The 20,535-nt window shown below is 54.8% G+C and overlaps 1 protein-coding gene across 1 annotated transcript in view; it reads right to left on the bottom strand.

Annotated features, from left to right (window-relative positions):
* NKD1 (NKD inhibitor of WNT signaling pathway 1) overlaps positions 1 to 20,535 on the bottom strand; it is a gene marked incomplete at its 3' end in the record, with an annotated part of 85,250 nt that overhangs the window by 22,467 nt on the left and 42,248 nt on the right. The window contains exon 4 of the mRNA XM_082677358.1: positions 6,183 to 6,249. Coding sequence (XP_082533484.1) covers positions 6,183 to 6,249 — 67 coding nt within the window. The remainder of the gene's footprint in view (positions 1 to 6,182; positions 6,250 to 20,535) is intronic.

Raw genomic sequence — 20,535 nt, 5'->3', positions numbered from 1 at the left:
CATCCCTACCTGCCTGTCAAACAGGCATCTTGAAACTGACATATCCAGAAACGAAAGCCTTGACGGTCACCTGCCAATACCTCCACCGCAGAAGTACCAGCAACATTTCCTTAGTTCCTTAGGCCAAAACTCTAAGGTGTGCCCGGGATCCCTTTCTTTCCCCCGCCCCCGACCGTCCACCTCCTGTCTCCCAGCCCTCCCCCCTCTCCCCCACACCCATCCACTTCTCTCCAGCCCCTCAGCCCCAGGCTAGGCCAAGGCTATCACCTCTCCCCTGCACTATCGCAATCACCTCCTGTTTTCATTGCTTCCTTCCTTCCTCGGAATGACCCAACCTTCCCAGGAGCCACAATTAACTGGTGAAAATGGAAGTCAGAATCTGACACTCTCCTACCTCAAACTTTCCCACAGTTTCTCTCCAAAAGCAGCGTGAAACCCAAGCCCGTGGCCCCATGCTCATCCCCCAGGTCTCCTGCTGCCACATGGGCCTCCCCTCTGTGCTCCCCTAAACCCCACGTTCCTCCCATCTGGGGTTCGGCTCACCCTTCACATCCTCCCGTGGCGGCTCGTTCCTGGTGCCTGCATGTCCACCGAAATGTCACCTCCTCAGAGAGGCCTGTCACACTCCACCCTTCCCTGGGTGTCACGTCTTCCCTGAGCGCCACTCCCAGAGCCTTGTGTGCTCACTCCCTGGCTTATTTATCCACTACCCTGCCTCCTCCACGTCGACACCCTGACAGCAAGGTCTGCCGACCTCGTGGGTGGCTCGAACCCAGAGCCCAGCAAGGCCCCACACCTGCAGCAGGTACTCAGTAAATACTTGCTGAGTGAGGAAGAGACTGTCCTCAGTCTGCTGTGTGACCTTGGACAGGTCACATCCCCTCTCTGGGCCTCAGATTTCTTGCCACAAAGGAAGGGGACTAACGGCCTCCCAAGGGCTCCTCTGCTCTGTGAATGGTTGACATCTCATGCCTGGGAGCCTGGATGGACTGGAGGGGGGCACATGGGGCCTGCCTGGGGACCTGCCTCCAGTGACTTCATGGTGTTGGCTTCACTCTTCTTGTGAGCACAGTCATGACGTCCTCCACTGACGATTTTTCAACTTTACAATGGTGCAAAAATGATACACAATCAGTAGAAACTGTATTCCGCATTTCAAAGCTGGATCCTTTCCCGCGCCGGCGATACGCGCAGTACGACCCCTCTTGTGATGCTGGGCAGCAGCAGTGGGTCCCAGGTCCCAGTCAGCCACACGATCACAAGGGTCAGTAATCCATACACGTACAACCATTCTGTACCCAGACAGCCATTCTGTCTTTTCACTTCCAGTACAGTATTCAATAAAGGACAGGAGCTATTCAAGACTTGATTATAAATAGGTTTTGTGTTAGATGATTTTGCCCAAGTGTAGGCTAATGTAAAGTGGGCAAGGCTAAGCTATGACGTTCGGTAGGTGAGCTGTACGCAATGCACTTTCGACTAACGGTATTTTCAACTTACAATGGGTTTATTGGGGCGTAACCCCATCGTAAGTCAAGGAAGATCTGTATTTATTGAGCACTTATGGCATGCCAGGCTATGCTGCACACTGAGAGTGATAGGAGACGCTCAGAGAGTCTAATAGGATTAAAGAAGCTTTGAAAATAGGCCTTCTTTGATCTGGACTAGTAAATAATTACAAACACCAGTTGGCTCCCCCTCAAGAAAGAGGAACCCACGAGACAAGAGTCAGGACAGCTCACGGACACGGGCATACTCTGAACCAGGGCTGTTCTCGGGGCTTATATAACCTCGCCATCTGCACAGGAACTCTGAGGAAGGAATACTATGACTGCCCCCAACAAGAAACGGAAGCACAGAGAAGTTAAGTGACTCTCCCAAGGTCACACAGTGAGTGGTGGTAAAGCCAGGCTGGATCTGGGGTCTGACTTCAGAATCAAGGGAGAAGGGTGCCTCTCATGCACTCCGATGGGGTTGCAGGAAGACAACGTTCGAGCCATGCAGACTGGGACAGGCCCTGGACTCACAGTGGGGCTGCTCAGCCGTCCGGGTCTCAGTCCCAACACCACTGCTCTGCTCGGCAGGACCACGGCCAGGGAAGCAGAGACCCCACGGACTCTGCCAGGCGAAACCCGGCTTGGGCCAAATGGAGGCCTGCCTGGCAGCAGCCCTGGGAGCCTGGAGGGAGGGCCTGGCCCCCGTGGGAAGGGCCGCCTGACTCAGGGGCTTTTGGTCCTTAATGCAGGCAGGACTGGGTTCTGTGGAGTCAACTTTCTATGGAAGATGCCAAGCTAGTTGCACTCTGCCCGCTGTCCCCTCCAAGCAAAGAGGTCAACAGACAAGAAACAGCCACGATACTGACACTCAGAGGGCAGAGGCTGCGGGTGAGAGGCGGGAGAGAGCTAAGACGCTGGAGAGAAGGGGCCTGCGACCAGGTCTCTCCCTCCTGACGGGAACAGTACTTCAGTCTTTGCTGGGTCGGGAGGACACCCCCAGACACAGGGCTTCCCGGATGCCTGACACCAATGTCCACCTCGGGCCACAAGCCACAGGCTGCCACCACCTGTCGTCCTGCCCAACTGGGGAGGTGGGGACGTCGGTGGGCACTGGAGTGAAGTGTGGGATGACCCTCCCCAGTCCTCAGCGCCCTGCTGGGTCAGCAGAGGAAGGTCCCTCTGGCCACCCCGCCACCCCCCCAGCTCCCAAGCCGCGGGTCCCGCCCTCCACACCCGGCCAGCTCTGGAGCGCGGGACTTTTCATGCTTACTTTGTTCTCTGCACAGTTCAAAAGGAGCTCACAGCCCCAGCCCTAGCTCCAAGCCCAGCCTTAATCTCCCATCCCGTGAGCTCCCAGCTGGCCAGTTAAGGCAGTTAAGACGCTGGATTAGGGCCGGCTTTACATAACAACGCAGGAGCTAAAGCCATCCTCTCCTGGGATGGCTAAAAGACTTCTTTTTATCTTCACGCCTCAGATGGCCTTTTTTTCCCTTAACAGCCCTCCAGCCAGCCAAGAGGCAATGAACTTGGCCGACAGGAAGACAAAGAAGAGATTCAGGATTCAGCTTGCTCTCCCTTGGCCCGAGGCACAGAGGGATGCCCGCAGCCCCAGCTCCAGGCCAGGTGGACGCTTCTCCGTGGCCAGACTCGGCAGAGCTACTCTCACCAGGCCTAGCCATGGGGTGGCCTGCCGTCCACAGCCATGTCCTTCATCCTGGGGCGGGAGGGGGCGCCTCGGACCTGGCGCCAACGGTGGCCGGAGAACCACAGACGGTCACTGGGGCCAGCATCACCTCCAAGGAGTCTCAGGGGCCCCACAGGCAGGCCCAGAGCAGTCCCACCCTACTGCTTTATTTACACTATTTTCACTTTTTAATTCTGTTATTAGTCTTTCATTTCAAAGGAATATATGATCACATTCTTCTCGTAAAACTTAAAACGTGAATTACGGTTAATACTACAATCCTCTGACCACGCTTTCCAATTTTAGTCTCTTCCTCCCCTGTCCAGAAGGAACTACTGTTTCTGTCCGTCTAGACCTCTAGCTACACAACAGTATACATACATATGTGGTATACATTCATATATACAAGGAAATACAGAGTATTGTCTGGTACTGTTTTTTACATAAAAGATAACATACTGAATATAACACACCGCATCTCTCGGCAACCTGGTCTGTCTTACCTTTTGTGCTTCTGTGTAAGCTTTTGTTTGAAGAAAAGGGCTGGAAACTTGACCACCAGCAACCTGATCTAACCCCTCAGTTGGGAAACTGAGTCAGGCTAGTGGCTCCCAACCCCTCCCCTCGTCAGTGGTGGCACTGATGTGCCTGGACACCATGAGTGATTGGCAAGGTGCCCAGGCTGCCCTCAAAGCTCGACCTGCAGCTGGTGGGCCGTAGGGACAGACCAAGTGCCACCAATCTCCGCACTTTGCCCCGACAGGAGCTGGGACCCTCGGGCACCTCCTATTTATCCCCCATCCGTCAACCAATGTTTGTAAGTACCACCCCACAGCAGTTCATCCTTCCTGCAAGGTGCCCACGTCCTCTGAGCAGCAACAGAGTCCACATCCCCACGCATCGTGTCACAGAGGGCGAAGGGGCCCCAAGAGGGAGGGGCCTGGCCAAGAGCCACAGCAAGTCACTGCAGCAGCTGGCAGGGGAGCCAGGTCTATGGGCTCCTAGGCCAAGTGCTCTTCCTACTTCAGTACAACAGGGCTCATGCTCTGCACAGAGAGATCAAACAAAGCAGGGAGAGGTGGATTCTGTGGGCAGGCCGTTTCATGTCTGCAGGGAAAGATGCCTCATGTGAAATCAATTACATGCTTTCAGACTAAGCCTCCATGGCCAGAGAGGTGCCTCATTTGGGGTAGTGACCAGGGACCCAATAAATGATGAAGAGATAGACAGATGGTGAGATAGGTGGATGGCAGCCGGAGGATGGTTAAATGGGTTAAGGAATGAGGGATGGATGATGAAGAGATGGGCAGAGGATGGATTATGGGTGGCTAGGTGATAGATAAAGGCTGGCCAGCTGATGGCTGGGTGACAGGGGGAGCAACAAACGGATGGCTGAGCGCTGGGTGGGGCAGGCCATGGATTATTGGGTGGGTGATGAGTGAGTGGCGGGTAGGTGAATGGATACATAGATGAGTGGACAGGTGGGTGCGTGGATAGATAGTGAATAGCTGGTGGATGGAATAGATGGAAGGATGAATGAGCAAGAGGATGAACTTGCTAAGTTACCAGGTGAATGAGCAAATGAATAGAAAATGGAATGAGTGCTGAAGCCCACGTAATCAATGTCTGGGGTCACCTCAGCCTCCAGACCCTACATCCTGCAGACCTTTACCTGACTGCCCAGATGTACTCTAGGTACCAAGCCCCAGCGTCTTTCCATGGAGCTGAGGATAATAGCTGAGGCTCGGGGGAGCCCAGGGCACAATGAGAATCAAAGCCACTGAATCCCTGAGTGTAGCCACCAGATCCACAGGCAAACATGCTCAAGGGAAACACCCCAGAGCCTGGGCAGAGCTGTCTGTTCCCCCTCTCTTCAGGACCTGCTCAAATTTAAGCAAAGTCTGAGAGATATCTGGGTCTCCAGCCAGCCTCCAGCTCCCGGGCTACTGAATGAATCTCTCAAAATAGCGCTTCTCAAAGTACAATGAGCACACAAGTTATCTGGGGAGCCTATTGCAGGGCAGAGTGGATTCAGTAGCCTGGGTGGAGCCAGGGATTCTACATTTATCACAGCTCTCAGGCCCCACGTGGCCACAGTCCTCAGGTCTGGCCCAGGCTCTGCTCCAGAACCTCCCGGCACAGTCTCCTCTCCTGTCAAGACCCTACAAGCCCTCCAAGGCCTAGATTCCCCCCAGAGACCCCTGGGCCCCCAGCTCTCCTAACAGCTGCCCAGCAGAGAGGGCTTTACTGTCATAAGGCTGCCCCAGTTCGGTGATGCTCTCCTCTGATTCAGAGTAAAAAAGGGAAATGCTATCCCTTTCAGCAAATGCTTTCCGATCCCATCCGGTCCTTTCACCAACTCAGGGAATCAGGCAGGAAAAGGCCCTTGTTCCCATTCTACAAACATGGAAACTTGGGCTCCGAAAGGGTACGTGGCTTCCCAAAGTCAAATCAGCATGGCAGTGGCTGGCCGGCCCTCTGCTCGAGTGTCCTAATTCTTTCTACAATGCAGTGCTTCTCCTTGAAGAGAGAAAGGAGTGAGAGCTACAGAGGAGAGCGGGGAGGGGCTGGGGGTGCTCGTGTGTGTGTGCATACCCGTGCTCCAGGTGAGTGACACAAGCAGAGAAACACAAGGGCTACTTCATGCAGTGCTCACTACATACCTAACTCTGCTTGAGGGGCCTATGAGTGGTCACTATGCTCACCCCCAACGGGGAAGCTGAGGTCAAACAACCTGTTCAAGACCCCACGGCTAACACGGAGCAGGGCCAGGATGTGAGCCTGGGTGGTCTGAATCCACTCCCGGAGTGGACCTACGAGATGCTACACTTCCCTCCTGCTTCTCACCCCACCTACTCCCAGCCCACCCCCACCGAGAGTCAGAGTCCTGTCCTCCTCCACCTGGTCTGCCGGTTTTCTGGAGGGTACTTGGGGCATGAGGTAGACCAGATGGCCCTTCCCCACCTCACTGCCTTTGGGAAGAAAACAATGGACTCCAATACCTTCTAACCGAAAGTCTTCCTCTTCCTCCTCGCTGAGCGTTTCTCTGAAAACTTCGCCCACGAGCTCCTACAGGAAGAAAAAGCAGGGATATTAAAGGAGTATTGGGGTCAGGTAGGAACCTGGCATCATTACGGCCAAGGTGGCATTGTGAACGTGTGTGTGGCTGGTCGCAAAGAAGCAGGGACCCTGTTCTGATTGGAATTTAGGTCAACTATGTAGATCCTATCACACTTGAAAAGTTAATCGCTGCACTACTTTTTAGGAACTAAGTTATTCTCAACTTATAGCCCGCCACAAAACATTACACAGGACCACACTTCTCCCCCAGAAAGGGAGTTCCACCCTCCACCCTGGAAAAAGACAAAGATGAGATCAGAAAATGTCCCTCCTCTATCCCTCTGAGCCAACTTGATGGACTCGGGACCATAGACACCCCTGTGGGTCCCAAGAAGAGACCTCAGTTTGGATCCTTCCTCTACCAGAGGGTCCCAGGTGGGCTGTCTTGGTGGGTTTATAACGAGGACCTGGTGTGCTACAGAGCGGGCTCCCTAACACAAACCCAAACTCTTCAGCACAATATCTAGAAAGCTATAGGCTCCGCCTTCAACTGACCTTCAATCACGCCTCCTGCATCTCCCCCAACACACACACCTTCCAGCTACTGGCCTGCACACGCCTTGCCTTGGTCCCCAAGCGTGAGTTAAAAATGTCCGGTATCTCATCCCATGTAGCAGAGCTGCTCCCAATCAGTGGTGAGGCTACCACTCAGGTGTTTGTCAGGCTGGCAAGGGAAGTTTGTTTGGTCCACAGGCTGGGAGGCTGGGAAATTTCTGGGATGGCAATAAAGGTCCCATCTCTCTGACCCCACCCCAGTAGGACAACTCTAGGTACAGAGGAGAACAGACTAGCGCTTGTCAAACCGTCTTCTGTATTTATTGGTATTCTGCCAGGAGGAGTAAAGTGATCAAAAGAGACTGTTTTAAACAAAGGTAAACGAGACCCCTCACTGCAGGACTTACTATGGTAACGGATGCTGCGGATATCTAAGTAGTAGCTTACGCTGCATCCCTCAAACCTATTTATACCATGAAGTTTTGTTTTTCAAAAGCGTCACATGGGATTTGCGTTCTGAGGAACCCACGTTGGGAAACGCTCCTCTTTGGGGGAGGAGAGATGAGGTTGGGGGGGTGGGGTGTCACACCGCTTTATCTTTTTTAATGCCCACAGGATGCTGTGGCAGTGCTTCTTGAACCACAAAAAGGCAAGCAATAAAAAAGCCCAAACTCAGCAGCTCTCACCAACTTCTCCTTTTGAAAAAGAAAGAAAAAAAGTATAAAGAAAAAGAAAAAACACCCTCTTCTTGAAAAATCAGAAGAAAAAAAATCCTGCACTGGAGATGCTTGAAAGAAAAACCAGAGCTCGCCTTGATTAACAAAAGAAAAACAATGCTTTGTATAGCTGATCTTATCAATTGGACACAGCTGGAGATAAGTCTCTCGCATGCATGTTTTTTAAAGATGAACAGCTAACGTTTTATGGATTAGAGATGGTTTTCTCTGTTCTCTTTCTTCTTTCAAATCGTTCTGGGGCATTACACACTCTTCCTTAGAGGTTGTTCAAATGTGGTCATTCAGACTTCTGGTGTCCCATGGACTTCAAAACCAGGCTGCTTTATTCCTCGAGTCAGGATGTCTTCTCTCTCCTCCTCTGCCAATTATTATAATCACCGAACACTTCCTGGGCTTGTAAACTGGCTGTTTGTGTTAACAGAGCTGGAGTTGACGGGGGAACTGGGAGACGGTGACAGGAAAGGGCCGCACTCGGCTGGCATCATTAGATGGCTGGGATGCCCCAGCAGCCAATTAGAGTCGATCTTTCATGCCAGAGGAAGACGGATGCCGCTTCCCTGGAAAGGCTGGCAGGCAGCGCTTCCTCACAGGAGCGGGCGACCATCTTCAAGAGAAACGACACACCTGATTGTGCTGGGGCCTTGTGGAGGCTGGGAGCCGGCGCTGACCTCTGTGCCACCCTGACCACTCCTGGCAAGGCCGACAGGACCCGTGGAAAGTTTCCACCCGTGAGGTGGAAACTTTTGGGCACCTGCATCTCTTTACTGGCACACTCAGAGGAGTTTAAAGACTCCAAATGTCACCAGCAGCAAAGCAGCCGTCTGGAAGCCCTATAACGATGCCTCGCGGTGTGTATAACACACCCACAGTCATCACTCTGATGACGGCTTCAATGCTCTCTGAGAAGAACTGTCAGCTGAGAGGACCCAGCTCTCTGACATATTAAAGATATGTCTCTGCATATTAAAGCAGAGTTCTGGCAAGTTCTGGGGTCGGTCTCTTCCCGGTAAACCTTACCCTGCTCTGTATAACAGATCGAAGGGCCCTCAGCACCGTGGTCCGCTGACACACAGTGCAGTGCAGGTGCCCAACTCTGGCAAAAATTCATTTCCTCCACTGACCCAGACAGCCCGGGGCCTGAGGAGTGCCGTGTCTGTGGTCCTCAAGCTTTGAATCACTGCGCCAGAGGCAACGTAAACTGTTGAGCCAGACACAGGATCACATCCTGGCTCCACTGCCGCCCTCGCCCTGGATGTGGCGCCAGCCACTGCCTTCTGCGAACCTCAATCTACTTACCTGTAAAATGGGCATATGGTGATAAACCACAACAATAAGAAGACAGCTGACACTTATTGTGCCTTTCCTATGTGCCGAGCACTTTATATTATCTCCCTTTATCATCATAGCAGCCCTGCTCTTTCCATCTCTCAAGGAACAGATGCTCAAAAAAATGATTTGCAACTTGTAAAGTGAGAGGTAGAACTGCTATTGTTTTTTTTTTCTACAAAGAAAGTGCCCCAACCCTCAAGGAATGAGACAGGAAAATGATGCCAATGACAGTCACTTACATCACCAAGCACTCATGATATATGAGGCACCGACCAACTGGAATCTTCACCAGAACCTCTGGAGAACAGGGTTCCCAATAGCCCTGGCTTTAAACAAGGAGGAGCCTCCAAGAGGCCCGGCGACTGGCTCTGGGTCATCAGCAGAGCCAAGACTTGAGCCACCTCCTTCCCGTGCCTGGCCTGAGCTTGTACAGTGGAATCGGGGCTCCTGTGGGCATGGGGACAGAGGTGGCCAAGAGTCCTGCCACTTGCCAGGGACCAAGAATCACGCTTAAAGAAGTGCAAGAAAACAGCCCAGCCAGCAGCTCCGGTGGGTCAGGGGCCAAGTACTCCCATCTGTCCTGCAGGACTCAAAAGCCCCACGGCTCCTCCCCCGTAGATTTGGGACAGGGCCAAGAGTCAGCCGGGAGCCCTGCATGCAGGGTTTGGGGCCAGGCCCTCAGGACCATCCTGCAGGAAGGCACTTGTACCCCTCGACAGCCACGAGCCCCAGTGGGAACCCTAGCACGGAGGGTGCAGGGCGTGGAACTGGCGTTGCTCAGACCTTGGTTCAAATTCCAGCTCTGCATCACACAAGCCGGTCATCTGGGGGAAGGAGCTTTATCTCCAGTGTGCCTCAGTCTCCCCAGCTGTGCACAGGGATGAGAGCAGTCACACTGTCTCAGGGTGGGTGTGAAGATCGAGCAAGCCACTGCACGAAAAGTACTTAGCATTACAGCTGAGACCACAACGGGGGCTCGACAGACAGTATTTACTGTTTATTACTCCGACTCTTATTGTCAAATGGCTACCAGAACGTTGCTGGGCAAAGCTCACCAGACCCAAAGTGCCCCTGCAGACACCGAGAAACACGCTCTTCTCCTGCCTGGTGCACATTTCTAGCACTTTGCATTTAATCCCCAGGGCAGTCCTTTGAGGTAGAACCACTATTATCCCCACTTTACAGATGATGAAACTGAGGCACATAGAGGTTAAGTGACTTGCCCAAGGTCACACAGCTAGTAAGTGTCAGAGCCAAGATTGAAGGCAGGCTGCCTGGCTCCAAAACCCTTACCCTTCACCACTGCCCTATAGGAAGCCCACACTCGGGGCATGGTATGCAGTGATCTCCCTTTGTCCACTCAGCCGTCACTCTGGCCCCCTGGTGCCAGGCCCCCTCTGCTCTGGCCTCCAGGACAGTCAAGACTCAGCCTCTGCTCCAAATTCTCATCAAACACTTTCCTGGATCCCCAGACCTTCTGCCCCACCCAGCCTGGTGCCAGGCTGCCTCCTGCCTAGTGACCGGGCTTGGTGGCCTCTCAGGCCACAGGATCCGGACCTGCCTCCCTCCCAAGTCCCAGCACTGCCCTCCTCTGCCCCATGCTGGGCCCCAGGAAGAGAGGGCAGCTCCTCCGGGTGCCGAGAGTGCAGCCAGCACCAGCCCAGAGCCCAGAACTGCAGGCACAATGCCTTATAAGGCCTCCGGAGACGGGAACCCACATCAAAACAGGGCCTTGGGGAGCGGGCTGGAGTTCGGTTGGGGTTTTTCCTCTTTGTCTTTGAGACTTCATAACCCTGAGCTTAATATCTCTCCCCATTGCCTGCCCCAGCAGTTCTTTGTCAATCTTTCTGTTCTCTAAGAGCTAACAGATGTTAGTGCCACGGGGTTTCAAAGGAAACTCCTGGTGCCCACAGAACACGGCACAACTTATAGATTCCAAGAATGCACAGGGCTGGGACATGCCGGGGGAAGAGAAGGGTGGGAGGCAGGACCCAGCCACCCTGTAACCCTTAGATCCAAGCAGTCTGCCCTGGACCTGATCCAGGAAATTCCTGGCGAGCTCCCTCTTCCCAGCACACTGCACAGAGGCAGCGTTCCTGGGGAACTGGCGCTGCTGTGGGCAGGCCCCTTGGAGAGCAAGCTCTGGCCGGTCAGGGCAGGGATGCTCCGTTCCCAGAACCCAGCCGGACCTGGGAGGCAGGCGCCTGCCTGCCCGCCCTTGGGAGCTGAGTGATAGCAGATGCTTTACTTAACCCCTCTGGGCCCCATTTTACTCTTCTGTAAAACGGGGATTTCGATGTCAAAGAGAACTCCGTACGAAAGTGCAGACAAAATACCTAGGACGGTGTCTGATGCAAAGGTAGGAACACAAGCATGAACTTCTCTCCTCCTCCTGTAGCGCCCTACTCCTGCCACGTGCTCAGAAGAGCCTAACCCTAATACCCAGTGATTCAATGCCTCAGTGTCTACCCTGGGACAACACTCACGCGTGGGCACCAGGGAGGCATGTTCAAGTTCAGTGATGTTGAGGGCAACGTTGTTCCTATCAACCCACAGTCAGAAACACGCTGAACACCCATCAAAGGAAAGTATGCTAGATCTACGCAGTGGAAAACCACATAGTGGCCCCAAAGAGTCAGGCAGACCTGTACACACTGACACACAGAGCCCACGCCACATGGAAGACACGCAGGGTATGATGCTATGTGCATACCCAAGAAAGCACCAAACACACACATGTACCGTGAGATCACCCACATCCCAATATCCCGTGGTACCCAACATCCATGGCTACCCCCAAGGAGGGGAAGGAGACGAGATGGAGGGAAATAGGAGTCACAAACTTCAACTTTATCAGAATTGTTCTAATTTTTAAGATAAGTATATTCATGTGTCACCTGGGTCATTAAAACCTGCTTTAACAAAACCGCACCCAATAACCCACTTGACAAAAAAGGGGACTGAGGATCAGCCAGGAGATTAAGTGGCTGGTCCAAGGTCACTTAAGGAGAGAAAAGTGGCAGGGCTGGGCTAGGCCCCCAGGCCCCGGGCTCCTTGTCTTGAGAAAGGGGCAGCAGGCCACGACGATTCTCGTGGTGCCCTCAAGCACAGACCTTCTGGGGCTCCAGCCCCCTCCCCCAGCAGGGGGCCGGCTCCTTCTCCTGGGCTACAGTCAGGAATCAAGAGTGAGAGGAAAACCAGGGCCGTCCACTTTCTGGGCTTCAATGTCCCCAACTCCAACATATGCCTCTAACTTGTGGACCTTTTATAATTCTGCCCCTCAGAGCCTTCTCTGGCCTTCCAAGTCTGCTCTACCCGCAAGGGCGGGAGGAAGGGATAGAGGGTGCTGGCAGCAGCATTAGCGGGGGCTTCTGGGGGCCCTGGCTCCAGGGCTGGGGATTCCCTCCTCCCCAGGGATGGAAGGGAAACAGACTCACTCTTCCGGGACCTGATTTCAGCAGAACCCAGATCTCAAGGGGCAACTTCCAAAGAGAAATGGTACCTCCTCTCAAATGAGCGAAATGGGGCAGAGCCCTCAGCCACTCCCCTGAGGACACCGCAGACTCCCGTGGTCGCGGGTCACCCGTGGGCACTACAGGCCCGGCACCTGTCCCCCAGCATCCGCTAAGCTAAGTGGAGTCATCCCCGGGATCTTTCTCACGGGAGCTGGCGGGAAAGACGTCTTCTCTGGTGCCAAGGCTGCATCTAATCTCCTCTCCAGCTGTTGGAGAAGGCTCACCCCAGGAGAGAGCTCCCACGGGGACAGAGAGAGGCCAAGGCTGGGAGAGGGCGCTCGCTCACGGCCTCAGCCCCAGCCTTCTGTAACAAGTAGGCTCCCCAAGGGCAGGGATCTGGGTCTGTTTTGCTCTAGGACAGTGCCTGATGCATAGTAGACAATAAATATCTGTTGGATGAATCCTGAGTCAGGCCCACCCTCACCGGCCTTTCCTGGGGAAGGACAGTTACAGAAGCCACTAAATTGCCCTCCTTGTTCACACCAATTCAGGTCACTTACAGCCGGAAGTTCCAACCCCCAAAACCCCCAGCACGAAGCCACAGTCTCCTAAAACCTGAGCCCAAGATTCCCAGCCAAGCTTGGAAGCCAGAGGGAGGAAGCTGCCACCGCCTGCTTTGCTGCAGCACCTCCACGAGTGTCCCCAAGCCCAGCCCCACAGCGGGAGTCCAGCGAGCTGGGTGGAGGAGGGGAAGGCAGGCCCGCAGAGTTGGCGGGCGTGTTTGGCCCGCGAGGACCAGGTCTGCAGGACTCCAGGGATGTGCGGCAGTAATTAAAATTCCTCAGATTTCTCCCTGGCTGCTTTTAATCTGCTCGAGGTGTAATCCCTGGGCCCACATCCCAGGGACTCCAGCCTGAGCTTCCTTCCTGGACTTGAAGGATTGCTTCTCAGGAAGGTGGGCCGTGGGCAGGGAGTGGGACGGCGGGGAGGGCTTCTGACCCTTGGCGCCAGACTCTGGGGCCACCACATCCCCTTCCTCTGAGCCCCAGGTCCTAGACCCTACAGGGTACAAATAATCCCCAAAGATGGGTTTGTCCCGTCCTGGAGACACGGCCGGCCCCAGGCAGCAAAGAGCCAGCAAAGTCCACTCCCTGGGCTGTCACCCCAGCGAGCTGTCAGCATTCATAAGCCATCGTCCCAACTTCCCCCGGAACTGGGTCCCACTTGGGCTACCACGAGTACTTCATACGTTTCTTTAAATTGGCTCTCTCTCTCTTTTTTTTTAAAACTAGTCTTGCCGTAAGCAAGAAGATCAATAAAATAGTGGGTGTGATGTCCTAGTTAGAGTTGGGGTTTTAAAAAATATCATGCAGGGGCTTCCCTGGTGGCGCAGTGGCTGAGAGTCCGCCTGCCGTTGCAGGGGACACAGGTTTGTGCCCCAGTCTGGGAGGATCCCACATGCTGCGGAGCGGCTGGGCCCATGAGCCATGGCCACTGAGCCTGCGCATCCGGAGCCTGTGCTCCGCAACGGGAGAGACCACAGCAGTGAGAGGCCTGCGTACAGCAAAAAAAAAAAATCATGCATATGAAACAAATACAGGACCATTGAAATACAAGATGTCCACCACTGACCTCAAGGGCCATCCCCCCAGCAGAATGTGGAACGTGCTCCAGGAACCACAAGGTTTAAGGAGCCCAAAGCTGGAGTGTGTGCCCACCTCCACTCTGAGCCATCAGTCTCTTTCTGACAGGTGGGAAGAGGGGAGGCACCGGGCGGGTGAGGCAAGCAGCTGGTGAGGTTGGATGAAAGAAGGTTCTCACGGCCCAACAGATGCTCCTCCCCCCTCCCCCCCAACCACAGGCCCTCCTTCTAGAGCTCATGCTTTTGGAATGTGATTTCTGGACATGGAGAAAATGGCTGATGCCAGCAGAACATGGCAAAGTTTAGCATGACCCAGAAGGCGCCCTAGCCTCCAGCCCCCGGGATTTCAGCGCTCTTCGGAGGAGATGACCCAACGCAAGGCAGATTGTCCAGGCTGGGCGGAAAACAGGGCTTGCGGCTGCGTGAGTGGAATTTTCCTACAAGTCAGTGTTCAAAGGAGTTTCTACATTGGAAATCAGGATCCAACGGGCTTGTCGGGGCGTGGGAGTAACTGAGGTCATGAATATAAAGGACTCAGTGATAATCGTAACCAGCGTTTCTTTGGTTAGGGCCCGGCATGTGCCAGCGCTCCGCTCAGCACGTTACGTGCGCTGCTAAATGCTCCAAACAGCCCTACGAGCTGGGGGCCGCTGTCGCCCGGCTTCAGCCACCAGGAAACTGAGGCTTAGAGAGGTTAAGTGGCTCACTGGACGGTTTGATTTTGACCCTGGCTCCTCTGCTGTGTACTGAGTGACTCTGTACAAATGATTTCACCTGTCTGTGCCTCGGTTTCCCCATCTGAACATGGAAACGACGCCCCCCCGCGCCCCCCGCCGGCGGGGCAGCTGCAGAGGGGAAATGGGAGCACTGATGGAAGCGTGCAGCACACACCAGGCAGTCAGCATGTCGTCAGCACAGCTGTTCCTTCTCTCTCTGGGCCCCGTTTCATTCTTTGCCCCCCCATCCCCTTCCACCCCCGCTGTCTTCGGGACGCCGTACAGCTGATCAAAGCCGGACCCGGCAGGGCCTCAGTCACCCTACGAGGCCTCAAGCAGCGTCCCCGGCAGGCTGCCTGCACTCAGCACCTCTCAGAGTCTCTGCCTCCTGCCTGGCCACTGGCCAGCCGTGCCACCGCCAGCTGACCCTGCCACGCGACCGGTCTGCCGTGCCACTGGTCATCACACCACTGGCCTCCACGCCGCCGGCCTGCCGTGCCCCGCAGCCGAGTGCTGATAACGGGAGAGGCCAAAGGGGCTGGGGTGCGCCTCTGATGGAGCAGCTGGGCCTGCCTCTGCCAGCAGCTCCTGGCCTGGGGACAGGCCCCAGGTCTGCTGCCAGGGTCCAGCGCGTGTGCCCTGCCGAGCAGGGTGGCCATGAGCCAGGCTGCTTATGACAGACGGCGCTGTCGTCTGTTGAGCAGAAAACGGGGCCTCCCCAGACCACGGGCCACTCATTGTGGGGAAAGGTTGTGTGCCCTTCCCCGGGGCCAAGGCCAGCCCAGCTGGGGGCCCGTGCGGCCAGGGTACCCACGGAAGTGTGGTATTTGTCTCAGCCTTGAGAGTGAGACGCTTAGGCTCTTGCTTCTGCTAATTTAAATAAATAGATGAATAAGATCCTCTTGTTTCGAATATCCCGAGTCCTCGTCAATTTCATGAGCGAAGCAGAGAACAAGGGTGTGGGCCAGACTCTGGGGCCGTCCTGCTACACACACACAGGCTCTCGCTCTCTCTCTCTCTCTCTCTCTCTCTCTCTCTCTCTCTCACACACACACACACACACACACACACACACACACACACACACAGAGCCCACCCCATCTGGCCCTGAAGTTCTCGCAGGAGTCATCTTCCTGCCCCTCTGATCCTAGCTGACACCAGGCCTGCCTTCCTCTCTCCTGGTCCCTCACCTCACCCCCATACCCCAGCTCTGACGACCCCTCACCATCACTCGCACCGGCTGGACCGCCTGCCTCAGGGCCTCCAAACCTTGCCTACGCTCTTTACTCTGCAGGGAGAGCCCTCTCCCCTTGACTGCCGGGTGAAGTCTTACCCCTGCCCCCGCTCTGGAGTGACTGCTGCTTCCCAACATCCCCACTCCACCGAACTGGGACAGAATCAAGGGTCACCCCTCTGGACTCCCAGAGGACTCAGTTCATTCAGGATCTTAGTTGATGATGTGTCGCCCAATCTGTGCCTCAGTGTCCGCATCTGTAAAATGGGCCTGTGACCCAGGAGTGCCCTGAGGGTCACACAAGAGGCCGCCATGAAAGAACAGAAGAGTTAAAGACACTGGGAGTGAGGGGTCCCAGGGTCCATGCTGCTGTCAGGTGGGTGGGCAGGTGAGGAACAGCCTAGAGTCTGATCCCATTGTCTTTATAAAGAAAAGAGGCATATTCTCCGGAATGTTTCCGGAAGGACACGCAATAGTAGTGGCTACTCTTGGGGAGCTGAGGAGCTGTCCCTCCAGTTGTCCAGCTTTCTAGACTGTTTGGATTTTGTATTGTCTCTCTTCTTTCTCTTTCTTAAACGGAGAACAGGCAATGGTTTTTTGCTGTTGCTTTTGTTTTGGGGTTTTTTCCCTTTTTTTGGCCACGCTACACAGCTTGCGGGATCTTAGTTCCCTGACGAGGGATCAAACCCCATGCCCCCTACGGAGGAAGCGCAGAGTCCTAACCACTGAACTGCCAGGGAATTCCCTACATGCGACGTTTTTTATTAGAAAGAAATTAAATTTTGAAATTAAACTTGATCCATGAAGAAGAATGACGCGGCTCCCCTGCCTACCTGACAGCTCCATCAAGCCACTGGGCCGGCATCTCAGACCTCACACATCCCAGCCCTGCTCCCGATTTCTTCCCTGTGTCCAACTGGGGCAGCTTCCTCCTTCCTGTTGCTCAGGCCAGAAACCCGGGAGTCATCCTGCCACGTCTATTCCAACCCTTCTGTTCAATCCACCACACATCCTGTTGGCTCTGCCTTTAAAAGGTACCCTGGGGCTTCCCTGGTGGTGCAGTGGTTGAGAGTCCGCCTGCCGATGCAGGGGACACGGGTTCGTGCCCCGGTCCGGGAAGATCCCACGTGCCGTGTAGCGGCTAGGCCCATGAGCCATGGCCGCTGGGCCTGCGCGTCCGGAGCCTGTGCTCCGCAACGGGAGAGGCCACAGCAGTGAGAGGCCCGCGTACCGCGAGAAAAAAAAAAAAAGGTACCCTGACACCAGGTCCTCACCTCCTCCACATCCACCCTGTGTTCCAGGCCATGCAGAGAGGCCATCCTCCCTCGCCAGGATGATGACGATCATTTTCTATTCTCTGCACCCACCTCCCACCCCATTTCCAAGTCCTCCTAACGCCCCGCAAAGCCCCACCCTCATCTGTTACTTCTGTCACTCTTCCCCAGCCACCCAGGCCCCCTTGCTGTTGCTCAAACCTGCTTGGCACTACCTCAGGGCCTTTGTACTTGCTGTTCCCTCTGCCTGGAATTCTTTTGCCAAATATCCCCTCCTCCCACCCCTCCTTCACGTTTTCGTCACCGTCACCTCATCACCTGGGTGAGGGCTTCCAAATCCCCCTATTTGTTTATTTATTTATTTGTTTGTTTGTTTGTTTTTGGCGGCATTGTGTCTTTGTTCCTGCGCGTGGGCTTTCTCTAATTGTGGCGAGCAGGGGCTACTCTTCATTGCAGTATGCAGGCTTCTCATTGCCGTGGCTTCTGTTTGTTGCAGAGCACTGGCTCTAGGCACACGGGCTTCAGTAGTTGTGGCACACAGGCTCAGTCGCTGTGGCACATGGGCTTAGTTGCTCCGCGGCATGAGGGATCTTCCTGGACCAGGGCTCGAACCCGTGTCCCCTGCATTGGCAGGCAGATTCTTAATCGCTGCGCCACTAGGGAAGTCCCAAACCCCCCTATTTAAAATTGCAGCGCCCCCTCCACCCCCTCACCCTCCTCCCTGCCTCGGTTTTCTCTGGGGCACTTACCGCCATGTGACACACACATCAGTGCCTGACAGAGGAGGCATGCAACGAATACGTGTTGACGACTAAACGCGGCTCTATGTTTACTGACTCAGAAAGACATTCCCCGCATTTTCTTGAAAGAAAAGCAGTTGCCAAAGAGTAGAGAGCATCCGACTGCATCTGCTCAAATTATCTGCATGTGTTTCCATGCAGTGTAGTCAGAGAGACCCATCTGGAGAGACCGGCACCAGAACGTTCCCAGAGGTTTGTTCCTGGGCGCCGGATTCAAGGTCGTCAGTTGTTTGCCACCAACGTGCATGAGGACTTCTACGATCAGAAGTAATAGCAAGGCATTTGGAAGAAAGCACATGAAAGCAAGCAAAAATGGGCCCACGAGCCAGTTCTAGAAGGACTGGCACACGGAAGTGTGCCAGCAGCGTCCTGGCCCCAACAGATGGTGAGGTTTGCAACTCTCCAGTGAACTGGGTGGTTTCCTGGTCCTAGCTGGGAGGGAAGGTGGAGGCGCTGGGCTTCTCTGCTCCCCAGACCCCACGGCTCCCTCCCCCAGCCACGCCATGCTCACCGACCATGAAGAGACCATTGCCAGAAAACCGCCACTTCCCAGTGCCTTAGGCTGCGCACGCATAGGAAGCCGAGGGGTTGGCAAGACCCCTCTTTGTGGTCATGTAATGCAGACAAGGCCTTGATTCCAGAAATGGCATGAGGCCAGCTGAGCATGTCAAACTGGGCTGTCACCGGGAGTGGGGGAGGGTGGCAGCTCCCTCCTCCCAACTCAACCATTGCACACCAAATTCTGCGTTTCCATTCTCAGGCAAGGAAGGGAGGGAGGGAGGGAGGGAGGGAAAAATGTAGGTTTGGGGGATCAGGAAGGCAGCCCCTGCTGGTCTGGTCAGCAACCCACATCTAGGACTACTGCCGCTACAGAGTGGTCCTCTGGGAAGTCCATGGAGGTCTGGAAGATGCTGTGTGGCCAGCATCCAAGGTCTGAGGATGCTTTTGGGTCTGGGGGCAAGAAGGCATCCATGGCAGTGACTTCATCCATCACACCTGTACCTCGTTCCTCTGCAGCCTTTGGGTCATCTGACTCACCCAACAACCCTGGGAGGTCAGTAAGGGAGCTATCACCCCCTTTTACAGATGAGGAGACTGAGGCTCTGAGAGAGGAGGTGAGAACGTGAGCAGTTGGGAGGTACAGGACCTCCTGGGAGGAAGGCTCTCGGGACAGGACACCTGGTGTGTGCCTGTGTGTAGCGGGAGAGAAGCCTGCAACACACGCACACGCAGCCTCCTGGACCACAGGTGTTGGAGCCAGACTGGAACCCTCATTCAGAAAGGTCCAAACCCCTCTAAGAAGGTCCCCCCAGAAAAACTCCATACAGATAAAATTGCACATGGAACCTTTTTGCGAACTTTAGGTTAAGGACTCTCAAGAGTACAGATGGAGAAACTGAGGCCTCAAAAAGTGACAGGATTTGCCCAGAGTCACAAAGCTGGAGAGTGGCAGACGCATGATCAGATCCAAAACCAGCAGCAAAAGATGAGCCCCCACGGGGGCCGGAAATAAAGACCAGAGCCCCTCAACTCCACCGGAGGCCGGGGAGTGAGCACTTCCGCGAGCCGGGTTCCGTGGCCCATGTAGTCTGGGGGAAATCCTGGGATCTGCTGGGGAACTTCTCAAGCCTTTACAGACTATTTGCATCAGGAAACCCTTCAAGCTGTCCACCACGTGCGGGACTTCCCCGACTCCTCTAGATCCTTTCATGTAGGCTCACCTCTCAGTCTCTTTTACCCCCCACCCTCTCCTCCAGTGTGCAGTCCCCGCCATCAGCCCACACCTGGGAGGTTTCTTCAGAGAACAGCCCTAGGGCTTTCTCTGTGGGGTCAAAGAACCCCAAACCCCACAGCCCGCCCCCACCAGGTAGCCCTGCGCCAGGGACCGCCTGGAGCAGAATGAAAGCCCAGCTTCCACACCTCCAGTGGGGACTGACTCTGAGCCACAGTTTATAGTCCAGAGCTCCCCACAGGGTCAGGCTAAAACCAAGACTTTGCCTGCAATTGCACTTTGCTTGCCTTCTTCCCCTTCTCTGTCCTGTCTCCTCCCCTCCCATACTGGCCTGTCCTGGGAGAGACAGAGAACAGACCTCCATGAATCACTGGCACACAATCCTCGTCTCAGGCTCTGCCTCCGTGGTACCTGTGGACCTAAGCCATCTCTCCACTGAACTACCTGGGTAGTTGGAGGAATCCTGACACATTTGGTGAATTCACACAGAGCAGACGGGCCCATTAGTCTCGGACAAGGCATCACCCCATGGCCAGGCCAGCAAGGTCAAGTACCAGGGGCCCTAATGTCAGAGTTCAGGCTTGAGTGGCAGGCAGGTGAGGACAGACATTTTTTCCCACCCACCATCCACCCCACCCCCACTCCAAGAAAGCCTCCCCTTCTTTGAGGCATAATTCAAGTACAGGAAGTCCTCTCTGAGCACCTCCCCCCCCCCCAGGACTTCTCTTGCTGACTACCCACAGCTCTCAGGGCGGCCTTCACGGATGGTGCCTTCAGGGGGAGTCCAAGGCTGAAGGAAAGCTCTCCGTCCCTTTCAACAC

The sequence above is a fragment of the Grampus griseus genome (assembly GCF_964374135.1).
Source record: "Grampus griseus genome assembly, chromosome: 19".
Taxonomy (NCBI): domain Eukaryota; kingdom Metazoa; phylum Chordata; class Mammalia; order Artiodactyla; family Delphinidae; genus Grampus; species Grampus griseus.
This window is presented reverse-complemented; position numbering and strand designations above follow the sequence as displayed.